At 37.0% G+C, this 15,355-nt stretch overlaps 1 protein-coding gene and 1 long non-coding RNA gene across 2 annotated transcripts; one reads left to right on the top strand and one right to left on the bottom strand.

The window, feature by feature from the left end:
* LOC121326194 lies at positions 1 to 4,278 on the bottom strand. The gene is made up of 3 exons (XR_005951434.1): positions 3,381 to 4,278; positions 3,055 to 3,167; positions 1 to 1,314 (listed from the first exon to the last, which is right to left on the bottom strand). It is a non-coding gene; the product is annotated as an uncharacterized LOC121326194 (long non-coding RNA).
* Positions 4,279 to 5,733: 1,455 nt separating this feature from the next.
* On the top strand, positions 5,734 to 15,355 carry LOC121326063 (BRISC complex subunit Abraxas 2-like). The gene is made up of 9 exons (XM_041269213.1): positions 5,734 to 6,038; positions 7,712 to 7,802; positions 10,393 to 10,429; positions 10,652 to 10,718; positions 11,107 to 11,297; positions 12,668 to 12,787; positions 13,788 to 13,872; positions 14,153 to 14,267; positions 14,718 to 15,355. The coding sequence occupies exons 1-9, from the start codon at positions 5,967 to 5,969 to the stop codon at positions 15,245 to 15,247; spliced, it is 1,308 nt and encodes a 435-aa protein (XP_041125147.1). The 5' UTR covers positions 5,734 to 5,966; the 3' UTR covers positions 15,248 to 15,355.

The following is a 15,355-nucleotide window of genomic DNA, read 5'->3' as shown; positions in this document are numbered from 1 at the left end:
TGTTTATTTCTTTTCTAAACATTATCCCCATTAGATTTACAAAGAGACATATTGAAAGGAAAAGGAACTGCATTAATGTTAAAATTGACTATTGTTATCTCAGGCACAACGTGACAATAAAACAGTCATTGCCTAGCTGGTAGCCCTAGCAGGATCATTTCCAGCACTTTGGTGCGAATTTGGGAAAACCAGAACTACAGCTTCTTGTGCTATACCTGCTCTGTGGACAAGCAGGACTCAAATCCTAATTCTATCAAAAACACTAGACATCGTTAGTTTTGTTTACAGAATCATTCAATTCATACAAAGCAGTTGCACACACCTGTATATCCACCTCCACTGCTGGCAATTTAAAATCTGAACTACTAGCATTAATAAAAAGTAGATCACAGTGACCAGCATTCATACATTCATACAAATATAAGTGTGACATACACTATGCACCCCAGCATTCCAGCAACCCTGCACTACAAGAACATTCTTTCCCGCTATAACCACAACTGCAGCTCTACATATGGGAATAGAATAAAACAAAATGTGTCATGCCCTGGAGCCTGTCAGAGATCAGGTGCTGTAAAGTATTAGTGCTACACCACCTAACATGTTACAGAATACCCCCACCTGCTGTTCTGTTTCTGATCTCAATGGTTCAACCTTCACACTGTTTCAAAAAGACAACCTTAACTGTGAAAGCTACACATTTGTAACATTTATGCTCTCAAACTGACAGAAGCAGCTTTACTAACAATAATGCTGGTAAAAATATCTTTGGAGGATGCCTATAATAAAAACTGAGCAAAATCAGCTGGGAAAATGAAAGCAAATTCCTGAAGTAAAACTTTAAGAGTTGGTTGCAGGCTCAGCATTTATAACAGACAGAAACCAATGCGGATACAGAAGTCAAGTTAGCTGCCCTTCTAAATATAGTCACAGTAATGGCTGTGAAAATGTCTCCATATGTTTATGCAAGTTTTTCTTTATATAAAAAAGCACATTTAAATGATTTCCTAATGTTGCATAAACTTAAAGTTCTGTATAAATTCTGTCTTGTACAAATAACAAAAATCCATGTAATCGAGTCCTTCTTTGAAAATGCTGCCGAAAATTCCTAGGACCTTTTTACAAGTCCTTTCAAAAGTTTATTTGGCAACAACAAGGCAGACCCCTTCCCAAAAAAGCTATTTGTGGTTCAGTCCTGTATTTAATAAAAGTGTTTAGTTCTTCCTTTTTAAAACCAGCGCTGTCACACTATTCCCGGTTCTCTCTCTGCAAACTGGAAGCTAGGCTTTGGCAGCTCCTGCTGAATCTCAAATCCTGAAAAGAAGAAAACACACAAAGTGAAATACATTGAGCGAGCTACCAGGAAGCAGATGAATTATCAAACACGTGGGCTGAAAGACAAAACTGCAAACAGGGGTACAGCAAGAACTTTACAGGATGAGTGAAACACAAACAACCAAATCCTGCACACTTACAAACAAGCACCTCCTCACTCCCCACCATACATAAATAAAAATACATTATTATTATTATTAGTCTCCACAAGTGGGACTCGTATTGCCTGACCCGAACAAGATTTCAGCTTGACCACGGTCAATATTTACCCCACAGCAACACAATTAATCCTGTTTTGAACTCAACAGAAAATATTAGCATATTGAACTAGACCATGGGATTAAATGATTTATTTATATGCATTTGTTTATTTTTAAATACACAGAGCGGTAATAAACCTGGTAAAATTTGTGCACCAGGTAAGAAAACTATTTTGCCAGGATAACCACGAGCACATCTGGCACCCTGTCACTTTAGCACTCTTTTCAAACCCAATATTAGTGGTCAAATCTGGACACTGTCCTTCGCCACTAAAAGCACTGTCTAGAGCAGCTTGTGAATAATCCGTTCTCTAGTCTGGGTCGGAAGAGTAGAGGAAATGAAAAAATGGGAACAGACTGGAAGTAAAGAAAACAAAGCTTTGGCCAACAATACTAAACACCTCCGGCTTTTCATCAATAATAATAATAGTAATAATAATAATAATAATAATAAAAACAACATTTAAAAAGTTAATAAGTAGGCCCTAAAACACGTTCACTTCTAAAATAATCTCCTTCAAAGTTGCTGTCAACTACATCAAGTTATTTCAATAATAAATCCAGTACGTTTTCGCCAAAACTTTCTTCGTCTACGGAAAGCCTTTTTAAATTTTAAAATTTATTTACCACGTATATGTATATATATATATATATATATATATATATATATATATATATATATATATATATATATATCTTTATATACCGCAGTAACTACGTTTACATGTGCATACAGTGGATGTAGGTCATAGTGATTTGACGTTATGACGGTTCTAATTTCCGTGGCAGGGCGTGAATATCATTAACATGCTTGTTAAAGTAGCAATATTTTGCATTCAAGACAGGAAAACACAACTATTTTGGGAAATAAATAACACAATCGTAAATGCATTAAATATCAATATCCAATACATCGTATGTCAATGTTACATGGAAACTGATGAGAGTCAGTTACTCCTTTGCCATATTTTTGCCAGCTCAACAGAAGCAGGGGAGTAATTGATTCCAGGCAGTTGGTAAACCCACCATTTTGCCTTAAACAAGCAAAAAAAATAATAAACACTAATTGGATACAAGCCTCTCAATTTAACAAACTAATGAAACACACCATAACTGTATTATTCATTTTAGAATCTTGGCTGCTTCTACAGTGTAATCAGGCTGAACAAGAGGATAATCAGAAGGAAAAAAACAGTGTTTGTGCTCACTTGACTTTCAATATGAGCATCCATTAACTTATGCACTCAAGTGTCCACCAACATTCTGTTTTTCTTCTGAATTTGCTTTAAAATACAATGTTGTACTAGGTTATATTTTAATCTTAATTAAGAATCAGTCATTGTATGAAATTAAACAATAATGCAAACATTTTGAAACATGAAATGAAATAGTACTGGTACTATTAATATAGAGAAATGTCTAAGGTAACATCATTATTATTATTTATAAATATATTTACCAGTTCCACTAGAAACATCCCATTCCCTGTTTCAATAAAGCACAGATGCACCTCATGGAATATTTTCCTTCTCTAGCGATTGAACAACTGGAGCCATACTTTCCACGCCAAACCTGAAAGACAAATGTGTCACTAGCACCTATATCAATGGAGCTCCTTTTCTGTGTTTCTGGTTCTTGTATAGAGTATTGGGGAATACTTCAACGTCAAATATGAAGACATTTCAAGGCTGTTAAGGCTGATTAAAGATCAGAATCCTGCACTAACAATCTGTCACTTTGTGTTCAGCAACATGATTCTTCATCAAGTATTAAAATGGTGATTACCAGATCTCCCCAACACCCCCAATGTCTTTGAAAGTCTGTGGTTTTCTTGTGTAGGCTTCATCCCAACTGCAAAAAAAGAGGCAACATTCTACATCCAAAACACAATGACATCCACCCATCCATTCATGTGCAAGATTTAAACTAGCGAAGACCCCCATTCACGTCTTCAGATTGCCGCCACTGCTCCAAATACAGTGTATTAAAAACACAAGCAGCCTTCCAAGTCCAATTTCAATCAATACAATCCTGTACTGCACACATTGATTTGTCTTTCCTTTCTTTTTCCACGCTGCTGATGACAGCTGGTGTTTATCAAACCCAATTCGTATGCAAATTCCAGGAACCCGTCTAAACAGCAGCATACAAAAGAGGATCAAAACCTTATAATTAAATTAGATAACTGATTGACCACGACAGTAAGCAGAACCAATTCTATCTAAAATTCTTCCCGAAAGAACAAGACATTAATTGAAATGTTAAAATCCACACAACGCGGGCGTTCTTGTCGTCTGATGCTCTTAAACGCTTGCCTGTGTTGCAGCCGCGGGAGTTCAGACTTAATTAGCGCGTAACACCTTCCCCTGCTTTGCTCTGCGTTCACTGAGCCAAGACCCACCGGCAGCATCCACAGTGCTAGAGGAAGAGTTTAATATCCACACAGGAAGTACTTGTGCAAACCAAAAGCAGTCAGAAAATGCCTTTTTGAGACTGGTGGGGATGTCGTGTTTATCCGTTTGGAATATAAGGGTCGATATATTGAATCAAGGATCAGCGTCAACCAATTAGTAGCGAGGTTACACACAATCATTACACTGTTTAAGTTCCATATTTCTAAGTGATGATTGCACGATTTGCATTCTATATGACCAATTGGGCAAAAGAGATTAAGATTGAAGAAATAAAAAGAATGGGAAATATATATGTTACAATGGATGTTTAAGAAACCAAAAATATGTAAACTGTTAACTACAATAATTAGCAAGAAAGGAAATAAAAATAGGAAGAGATGTTGCAGATATACAAGATGGATCAAAAGACTCTACATCTGGGAAAACAGTGTTTACTATATACACACACATTTGAAATATGTATAAGTGGAATAGTATTACATTATTTATCAGTATTTACTGCAGAGTTGATTGCAATACTGGCCATAGATAAAACGAATATAAAGAAAATAATGTGATTTTTATAGATTATCTAAGCTCGATACAGGCATTAGAATCAGAAATAGGAGATATGATAAATATTATATATGAAATTCTAAAGAAATTAGCTATAAAAATGTTTAAAAAAATATTCTGACAGCCAGGATTCCAGGTCACTCGGGTATTTTAGGAAATGAAATTGTGGATTTTGAAGAAGATAAAAGCAACTCTAAATTAACAAATTGATATAATAATACCTTTGAGTCCTGCAGAGGTGAATGCCGTGGCTAAAGAAAATACAATGTATGTATGGCAAGAACAATGGGAACACAGAGGAAAGGGAAGATTGGTATTATTAAAGAAAAAAAAAAATCACTCAAAGCAGAGAAACACAAACCGGGAGGAAGAAACTAATATTAATAGAATAAGGTTAGGACATACAGCATTAAATCATCGTTCATACAGGACTGTGAGCCATGAGAATGGGTGATGTTGTGGTGAAGAAGCAGTGGAACATATATTCAGCATAGAAACATTATACAGAAAATTAAGGGAAATAGAAAATTAAGTAACAACAGTAAATTATATTTTGAAGGTAGAAAGAAGAGAAAAACAAGTGGAGAAAGATAAATGGATAATCAACTACAAAAAGTACGGTATAGGCAAATATGAGAAAATATAAGGGGAGAAATAAATGTACACATATAAAGGTAGAGGGCGCTCATCTCCATTTAGATGGCATGCGCCAACAACCCCTAAAAAGTTGATGATGATTGCTCGGGTGGTTAGTCATTGGTAGCCTTCACCTGTAATTTTGAATACGTCGGCTGATACAGGTGTAGCGTTTGTTTGATCATAGATTGAAAACCTAAAAAAAAAATTATGAATGAAAAGACAATACGATAAATGCGTAAAAAAAATCATATACTTTGATGACATAGTGTACCGGGAAGTCTTACAAATTTCCCAGGACAGCTGCCTCAAAAAGAGAACAATCCAGGCATAACCAGAACAGGTGGCAACCCTAATAGTGGAATATATATGCATGGGCTGAGGAGAAAGGCAGACTTGCCTATCTATTCTACAACTATTATATATCCCATCTCCCACTTCGTACATCACCTGGACAGACAGAAAGTTTGCAAAAGTTCAGTCCTGGAGAAATGAAAGTCACCTGTTTTGGTGGGGCAACAATCTGGAGGTCTTTTAAAATCGCTTTAATGGATTGTCGAGTTGCAAAATTCGATCTAGTTATCCCTCATGCGATACTTACGGGGGAATTTTTTTTAAAAACATTTTTGAGAGTGGGTCACTTTATTAACGCCAAATCTACAATTCACGACACCTTTAGTTGCGCTCCCGGATGTTAGTGACTCCGCGAGGAAGATGAGTCCCTGTGACCGCATTGGGTTGTGGGATAGGTGGGGGTGTTTCCATCATGGCGGCTTCTATTTCGGGCTATACTTTCAGTTCTCTGTGTTATCACAGTGCCAACAGCAACTCCGACCACGTATGTACTCAGACACTTGTCGTAAACAGTACAGACGCGAATTGATTGAGCCGTGGCAATCCTGGTGTTGAGCTTGTTTTAATATGCCACTGTTCAGAGGGCTACGGTCCAAGTTTCTTCTCAGACACAGTGACATCTTCCTGATGCACCTACTGCTAGTGTCTCGGTAGAGCTTCTTCTTGATCTTCAGAGCTAAGAGATATCGGGTTGTTAATAAAACGGGCTGGGGACTTTATTCGTGTTACGTTTGGTTTGACAGAGAGAATTTGAGTCGGTTTATAAATAGTTTGTGAAGTCGGTGGCTGACGAGCAGCAAGACAGAACTGTCAAAATGTAATAGTATAAATTATTCTGTGAAACCAGTTTACTCGAATCAGTGCTAACAGTTTGAAAACAAATTGATCATTATAAATCACGTATCCCTTGTTCACTTTTTGTTTTTAAGAATACATGTTTTATTAATAGAATAGTTTGAAGTCGTTTGCAGTGCTTTTATTTTACCGGTTTAATTTACATGGGTGTGGATTATACAGTGTACGCAAAGCCTTCACAAAATATTATACTGCCACAGATAAAATTGCGTTTTTGCATGATGTTGTTTGTTGAGTACACCGTTTAAAGTTTTTTTTTTTTTTTTTTTTTTTTTTCTGTGCTCCTACCCACGTTTTGTTATGTCATCTGAAATCAAAAGTAAATGGTACAATATTATATATATATATATTTCTGTATCATCAATATTTAATCAGTTTCACATACTGTCCGTGTTTTGAAGAAAGTGGAAAGTTAACGCTATAATCTTCAGAAAGGATAAAAATAATTTAATTTGATTTCCTGCAAGTCATTTCTTTTATTGTTTTTAGTTGTGAAATAGTTAACGTTGATTTATTATTACTCAGAAATGTTGCCTTTGTACTTTCTCATATCTCTGTTGTCTTTATTTATCAGACCAAATTACTTGCTAATGTTCATAAAGAAATTAAATGCTGTCTTTGTCTCTACCAGTCTCTTGAAATCTTGGCGCCTGACACAGGGATTCAAGCACAAAACGATGCACTCCAATAACACATTTCTGAACTGTCTTTAAAACTCAAACAATGGCACAATATTGATTAAATATAGGCTATAGCGTACCTGTTTACGACTCAAACACAGTCTTTTGCAACGTTATTTTTTAACAAACATTGTTTATGAGATGTCTTATTTACTGGATTTGGGAAATGTACGAATTGTAATAAATAAGCCAGGTGCTGAAACGTATTAAGGCAGGCTGTTCAGTTTTAATGTTCAACGTTTGTGTCAGCAAAAAATGATTTAGTTACCCAAGCCAAGAAAGAGTGTAAGAAGGGAGTTACTTGTGGATACTGGGTGGGTCGCCATGTAATTCATAAAATATGCAGTTCTCCTATGAGGCAGTAAAAAAAGTCACGGGATGTGTGCAAAAAGATATGAATTTATTTCCATGTAGGTCCAGTGCCTTTTATGATAAGTACATTATATTGGCTTATATTAAAGTACATTTTCACAAGTTTTACATTTGTTGGGTTCATTCTTGTTACTTTTACTGTATTTAAAATATTATTATTAATGTAGAGTGGCACATTATTTAATTTAAACTGTAATGTAGACTGCACTACAGTATGTACTCCAATTTTGATTTGTTTGTATTTTTATAGGAAGGCTTTCTTTTGGGAGAAGTAAGGCAAGAGGAGACTTTCAGCATCAGTGATTCACAAATTAGCAGCACAGAGTTTCTTCAAGTTTTAGGTGAGACTTTAAATGTTGACCTTGTGTTTGTTATTAAGACTGTCAAACTTCACTGTGAGCCAGAAGAGTGCAGGCTTACATCCTTATCGGGAATACAAATGCCATCTATTATCACCCCAAGCCTAGCGTTTTAGGAGCACTGAGTTTGGACTTGTCCGTATTGAACTGCGAGTTTAAAAAATGAGAACTTATGTGGTGTTCTTCTGGGTAAATCCCAACACGCTAAAACATTTTTACCTCCTCTTCATTACCCAATATTGTCTTTAATGTTTCACTTTAAACTGAAATACGGTAATTTTTTGAAGATATTTAATAAACTTGCATCTGTTCCAAATCATAGATACTGCCTCTGTCTCACCTTCCACAACGTGTTGCATGAAATATCCCCTACTTGCATTGAAGGACTATTACAGGAGAAAGATTTCTAGTGATAGAATCCAAAGAAAATACTAGAAACATACATTCAGAAACAGCATTTTTCACAGGGACACAAAAACACCTTGACTAATGTAAATTTCAAAACGGTTAGGAGTGTTTTCCAAACAGCACTATTTCAAAGTGGCATTGATTACTACCCTGAATATTGTAGCTTGCAGTGCACAGAATAATAACAAGTGTTATTCTCAGAGGTGGGATTATTAGAGGCAGGTTTAAAATTAACTACAAACAAAGAAGCAAAGTAGCAATGCACCTCTGTATACTTAAGTACAGTTTCTCTCCATATTCAGTGTCAGGAACCGGTATGTAAATAAAAGGTCTTTGAAAATGCCCTTGTAGCATATTAATTATTAATACCTTTCCATTGATTTTCATGGTCAGCACAGGCATAATCCTTTCTCATGCCCTGGAGGTAAATTGACTCTACTCATGCTGTCAGTCCACATTGATGTCAGTGCAGCACCTTCTATCAGTTCACCGTTGAGAAAAAAAGTGGGAAGCTACATTTTTTATGAAAGAGCATTATTTCCTGTGTTCTGTTGAAAGACTAACCTCTGAGATATGTTTCCACAAAATATAAACATGGTAAATTACATTACTACATTCACATGCACAAGGAATCAATCATTTTGTAATGAATAGTTTTGAATCATAATAAATGTAGAGTTTACAAAACTCAATCAAGTTTAGATGAACTAATCCCTCAAAACCACCCAATTCCAACTCCAAACTGGATTATATGCAGAATTTTGATTGCTCAAGCAGGTAGCTTGAATCAGATTAGACTGTGCATATAAAATTATGTAAATGTAAATTGTCTTTTTTAATATATTTGCAATTTTCTGAGCAATGTTTGTATCCTGTCTCTTTATGTACTGCTTTGATACTTAAAGCACTGTACCTTTAAGGAAAACCATGTCATGACTGTATTAATATGGATGGCCAAAACTAATTTCCCTACCCTTAAACTGCTTTGGTACTCTCATCACTTATTAAGTTTAACTTTATTTCCTTTTCAAAGGAAGTGTCATTCATCTGTCGGTTTCATTAAAGCAGGGTAGCAGAGCAGATAATGCTGTACCTTTACAAAAAAAGATCCACTGAACAATGATAAGGGAAGCTGTGAAACTGGTATTGAAGCTGTAAAAGGGTAGGAAAGTGCAGTTTGAAACCGTAGATAATTTACCTTTTAAGCCTGAAGTGGCAGGCTGCTTATTACATTTCTTCAGACCATCAAGCTCAATACTAATGCACTTGGTTAAGCCATTAAAGGCCAATTTAAATCCTGGCTGTGGTCCGAACTGCAGTCATTTCAGACCTTTTGTGCATTCCTACCACATTTTTGCTCATAATTAAGAAGAGCCAATGCTTTTCTATCAGGTTCTACAACTTCCGTTCACTGGTCTCTGCCCTGCGTTAATTCAGTTATCCAGGGTCTGAGGAACATTAGAGTTATGACAGAGTAGAAACAGTGTTGCTGTTTTAGAGGAAGACGTTACAAGAAGATCTCCTAAGTTCTGTTTTAAGTTGTGTATTTTGCTTAGAGTAACATAACTTATTTAATTGAAGAGATTGAGCAAAATTTCGGTATGGTTAACATACCTATTTTTTCAAGATAATAATGGATTACCGTGTTTTCTTTTTTAGCTACCGGTAGGTGTTCTGTGTCCTTTTTTAATGCAGTTTTTGCTGTGGTCTTTATTGGTTGTGTTAGATAACCACTTGGATAATGATAGTCTTCTGCCTGCCTGCTATCGGAAGTACAAGGACGGACTGCTAACACCCTCACTCAGTCTATGCCTATTTGTTGCTTCTCCAGACCACAGGACTGTGGCCAAACCAATGCTAGGTATCTAGAGTTCTTGTCTTAACTCCAGGAGGTATTTGCCCTTTCCAAAGCCAAGTAAAGCAAACCCTCGTGATAGTCTGCTGTCCAGATAACAGTTCATTACGTTTCCTAGAGCAATCCAAATGAATTCAGTTATAAAAAAAAAAAAAAGTCTGTTATTGCTGAGAAAGATCATTGTAACTAGGTTTTATGTCATTTCTCTGTCAAAGCATTATACATAATTAGGTTTGCATATTTTTGGGTGAAAAACAAATTACTTTTTGTTATGCCACTCAGTGTTTTATTTAATTTAATCTTTTACAGAAATCCATAACCATGAGCCATGCTCACAACTTTTTAGGTAAGTAAATGGCTTTTTGTGACTGTAAAGGTTCTGACCTTGACTAGCAATACAAGCTAGCTATGTTGATTAGCAACCTGTGATTAATATTTTGAATATCTTTATTATACAGCTACATGTAGCTACCTGCGTTTACCGCTTTGTCGCAATGTTTGTGGTCTGTGTCTAGTAATAATTATCACCATCGAAAAAAGTTGACTAATAAAGCTGCTTTGTTTTCAGCTTTTATGACTACGCAGGTAAAGTCAATGAGGAAAATCTCAAAAGAATTCTCAAAGAAAGAAGAAAAGTAAGATAACTTTTAAGAATATTGTAGCTAAGACTGTTGGCCTTATGATTTGTACTAAGTTTGTTCCAGCTTAGGATATAGAAATGATTTTTAGGTATTGACTCAGCTGGCAGCCTTTTTAGGATTTATATATACTGCCAGTTTCTTAGAGATACTGCCTACTACATTTTGTGCTCTAATTGCTTCTTAAAAAGGCAAACCTTATTTGTAATCCAGGTTGATTACATTTCCTAAAGGTCACATTTTGTGTTTACTGACACAAAAAAGCCCACCAAAATATATAGTTTACATAGATACCATACATCAAAAGCATATTCTGTATGTTGACTGGTCTTTGCTTGTGTTATATTGTAGTGGTGACATTGCCTCTGTGTTTGTATCCCTACAGAATGTTATTGGCTGGTATAGGTTTCGCAGAAACACACAACAGCAGATGTCTTTCAGGGAGCAGATTATTCACAAACAGCTGACCCACATTCTTGGAGTGCCTGACCTTGTCTTCCTTCTCTTCAGCTTCATCTCCACTGCAAATAACTCCACACATGCATTAGAGTATGTGCTGTTTAGGCCAAACAGAAAGTAAGTGACTTTACAGCGGTGCTCCTGTGTTGACGTAACAGTCAAGCGCGCTTAACAAGCGATGTTTGGGGTTGGGATTTAAATGAGCTATATTGCCTGCATGATAACACTGTGTAACAAATTATTATTATTTTTTTGTTCCTGGGTAGTAAGTGTTATTTCCTAATTGCTTATGCCTCAAAAGTATAGAAAATGGCTATTATTCCCCACAAACTTTGCTTTTGTGACCAGGACAGTGATATTTCAAAATATCACTATTTCCAATGGGAGAACGGGCAAATGTGTGTCTTTTTGTTCACATAAAGTCAGAAAAAAACAACATATGAATCCAAATTAACATGTATTTATACTAAAGTAATACAAAAATGACTACAAAAGATTTAGAAGTGAGTAGTTTTTCGAGATTTACGATTATACTGTAAAATTTACAGTATAATCGTAAATCTCGAAAAACTACTCACTTCTAAATCTTTTGTAGTCATTTTTGTATTACTTACGAAAAGACACACATTTGCCTGTTCTCCCATTGGAAATAGTGATATTTTGAAATATCACTGTCCTGGTCACAAAAGCAAAGTTTGTGGGGAATAATAGCCATTTTCTATACTTTTGAGGCATAAGCAATTAGGAAATAACACTTACTACCCAGGGACAAAAATTGTGTTACATAGTGTAATGCAATGTGATCCTTGTACTCTTCTGTTTTTTCAAAAGGTTAACTTTTGAATTAAGCCTTTCCTAATACCTTGAGTGACACTTAATGATGTTTGGAAACAGAAAAACACCATTGTTGCAGGAGGAAGCATGATCTGGTACACTGCAATCCTGTACACTTTGTAGGGTGTTCTTTAACACTTGAACCCTAACTCTAACACTGCCATATCAAGACCCTTTCCACACCAAAAAGCTTTTATGGGGGAATGTATTGTGTTGTCAAGGTGTCATGATTTTCTGTATCTCACAATGCTATTGTCGGTAACATTATTATCATTATGACAAAGCTCATGGCGAGTTGCAGATGACCTGTTACTCAGTAAAATTAGCATTTTATTTCTTGGAGCCCTGCCTGTGAAGATTAAAGGTTCAATCAGCGTCAACCATTTTTCTTGCCTGAGTGAATGTTGGTGTCAGTATTCTTGCCTTGCCCAGGTACCAGCTGCTTGGGCATAGTTCATTCCTGGCCGCTTGGAGTCTGGTTGGCTTTCTTTGAGGGTGAAAGGTCACTACAGGGTTGTAAGCTTATGTAATGTATAATGTAAATAGGACGAAACAGAGTCAATAGGTGGCACTGTGGTATACACAGACACAATAGAATCGGTATACATTGTGTATGTGAACATGTTTACTCCTAACTCAGTTTTCTTCTCTAGGTACAATCAGAGGGTCTCGCTTACCATCCCCAATCTAGGCAATACAAGCCAGCAGGAGTATAAGGTTTCATCTGTACCTAATACATCTTGGAACTACGCCAAGGTGATAAAGGAACAGGGGTGAGTCAAAATTCAAATGAACTTCACTTTCATTTCAGCACTGCTCCAAGGGAGCCAGTGCTATTCTGCATGTAGACTGAAAAGAAGGGATGAAGAACAATCAGCAACATTATAGGGTATAACGAATCACACCACTATAGAAAACGATACTGTTACAATATAGTATCAATATCAAGTACAAATGTTGAATTGTGACCTGACCTTCTGGAATGGGGAAACTAAAGACAATGGGCAGTTACTGGTTTAACATTCTTTAATGCCTTTCTCAAATGCATTGATAAAGTATCATTAAAAGAAAATGTAATGGCTACGATTGTATGTTCAAGATGTTATTCTATTATAGTTGGTAACACGCCTATTTACATTATTGGTGTTATTTTCATTGTGTAACCCTGAGAACAACAGCATTGGTAGTAAATTGATTAAATACTGTACTAAAATGTGTGTTTGTCCTGCTTTATCTGTCCTTCATTAATATATAAACATTTTTAAAAAAGTAAATAACACGGTTCGAGTCTGGGCTATTTCACAGCTAAGCATGGACGCGAGTTCCTAGGGAGGAAGCGCTCAATTGGCTGAATGTTCCCGGGGGACTAGCTGCCCGGGAGCTGCCTTGTCCTCCTACGCTGTCGCTCCTGGGCGGCTGCATGGTGAATCCGCAGTGTGTAAAGAAGCGATCGGCTGACGGCACACGCTTCGGAGGACAGCGTGCGTTTGTCTTTGTCGCTCCCGCAGGGGTGGTAGCGGTGAGCTGAGCCTAAATAATAATTGGCCATTTCAAATTGGGAGAAAATAAAAAATAATAAATAATTGGCAACGACTAAATTAAAAAAAAGTAAATAACATTAAAAAAACACTTTAAAAACATGTTTGTGTTTTTCAATAAACTTTACAAATCAACAATTTCCACCTGGCTCACACACTTCTTTTGTTTGTTTTGGGATAATAGTTGTAATTTACACAGTTTCCAAAGACTTCATTGTGAATTTTAATGTTGTAGGGCTGAATTCTTTGACAAAGACGGGGTAATGAAGGACATCAGAACAATTTTTCAGGTGTACAATGCACTGCAAGACAAAGTCCAGGTAAGGTTGGTTTAGCAGTTTTAAAGTGCTGCAAGGAGGATTATAGAGAAATGGGTCACCAGTATTGGAGCAGCTGCTACAAAACAAAGTTAAACAGGCATGTTTTTAACATGCTATGTCTACTGATAATGATACTGTTTGTGTGTTCATTTATGCATTGTAATATATTTCTATACAGTACATTTTAGTTTCAGGTGGCATATAAATTGAATGCAATATATTGTACACATTTATTGAGCTTAACCCTACCAGCACATTTTAAACCCTACTTGTGTTACAGGCAGTGTGTGGAGAAGTGGAACAAAGTGAACGTCTGAAGGAAACCTTTCAAGAAGAAGTAAATAAACTTAAGAAGCAAATAGCTCTCAGGAAAAGTGAAAAGGAGGATGAAAGGAGTAAGTATCCACAGTGGAAAGCTAAGCATTATCGTCAGACTGTTTATTTGGTATTCTGATCTGTAGAAGCAGTTTGGGTAGAAGAACTCTGGACTAGGATCTAGAGAGGAAAAATAGAACAGACACCAACCTATATAAGAAATACTTTATCCAAGGTAGCTGAAGACATGTTGTAATATCAGCACTGGCAGTTCTCTAAAGTGCCAAAAAAAAAAAAAACATTTTAAACATTCAAGTAGAGGGCAGGCATGTTTAAAAACGTATCTTAGCAGTGGACCAAAATTGAATATGAATTTACAGTCTCTATAAAGTATGCATTATGCATTATGCCCCTCCCCCCCATGCCAATTGTTGGTCCTGGAATGCCTGTTCAGTTCTGGTACAATTCCAGTAATACTGGTGCAAGACAGTTCAGTGATGAGCATTTCTTGTTTGCATTTCTTTACACAGGACTTCAGGAAATGTCAGCAGTTGGAGGTAGACAAGTGCCGGAAGAACACAAGCACACAGATCCTGCTTATAACTCTCGGGTAGTGTGTCCCAGTAACGCAGCTGAAGAGTACAGCCAGGCGAACCAAGATACCTCAGAGACACCACCTCTATACGTCGAGGTCATTCCCCTGGACAGCACAGCAGCCAGTCGGAAGACCAGCACTGCCTACCTGCCGCGGCCCCAGGCAGTGGGCTCATCAAGCTATGCCCCGCCAAGCCTAGGAGCTGCCAAATATTCAGGAAACGGAGATGGCTCCAGCACCGACTCCTCACAAGGGACTCCAGACAGCGGAGTGGAGGGGCAGCTTACGAAGGGGGAGGAGGAAAAGGAAGATGATGAGGAGGAGGAAGATAGCAGCGAATATGAGAACCTGGCAAATGAGCCCTCAGAATCCTCTGAGAGTGAATTTTCGCAGCTCGCAGAGGGCCGACCGGCATTGCTGAGGCCAGGTGGTGATGCCAGGAACTCCCAGGCCTCTCAGATCTGACAAGGGGGAGGGTTAGGGGAGTGAAATCTCAGCAAAACATAGGTCCTGAATTTGCTTGAGTAAACAATCTGAATTCAAATAGACTGGGGAAGCTGGAGGCATTTAGAA

Source organism: Polyodon spathula, chromosome 13 (assembly GCF_017654505.1).
Source record: "Polyodon spathula isolate WHYD16114869_AA chromosome 13, ASM1765450v1, whole genome shotgun sequence".
Taxonomy (NCBI): domain Eukaryota; kingdom Metazoa; phylum Chordata; class Actinopteri; order Acipenseriformes; family Polyodontidae; genus Polyodon; species Polyodon spathula.
This window is presented reverse-complemented; position numbering and strand designations above follow the sequence as displayed.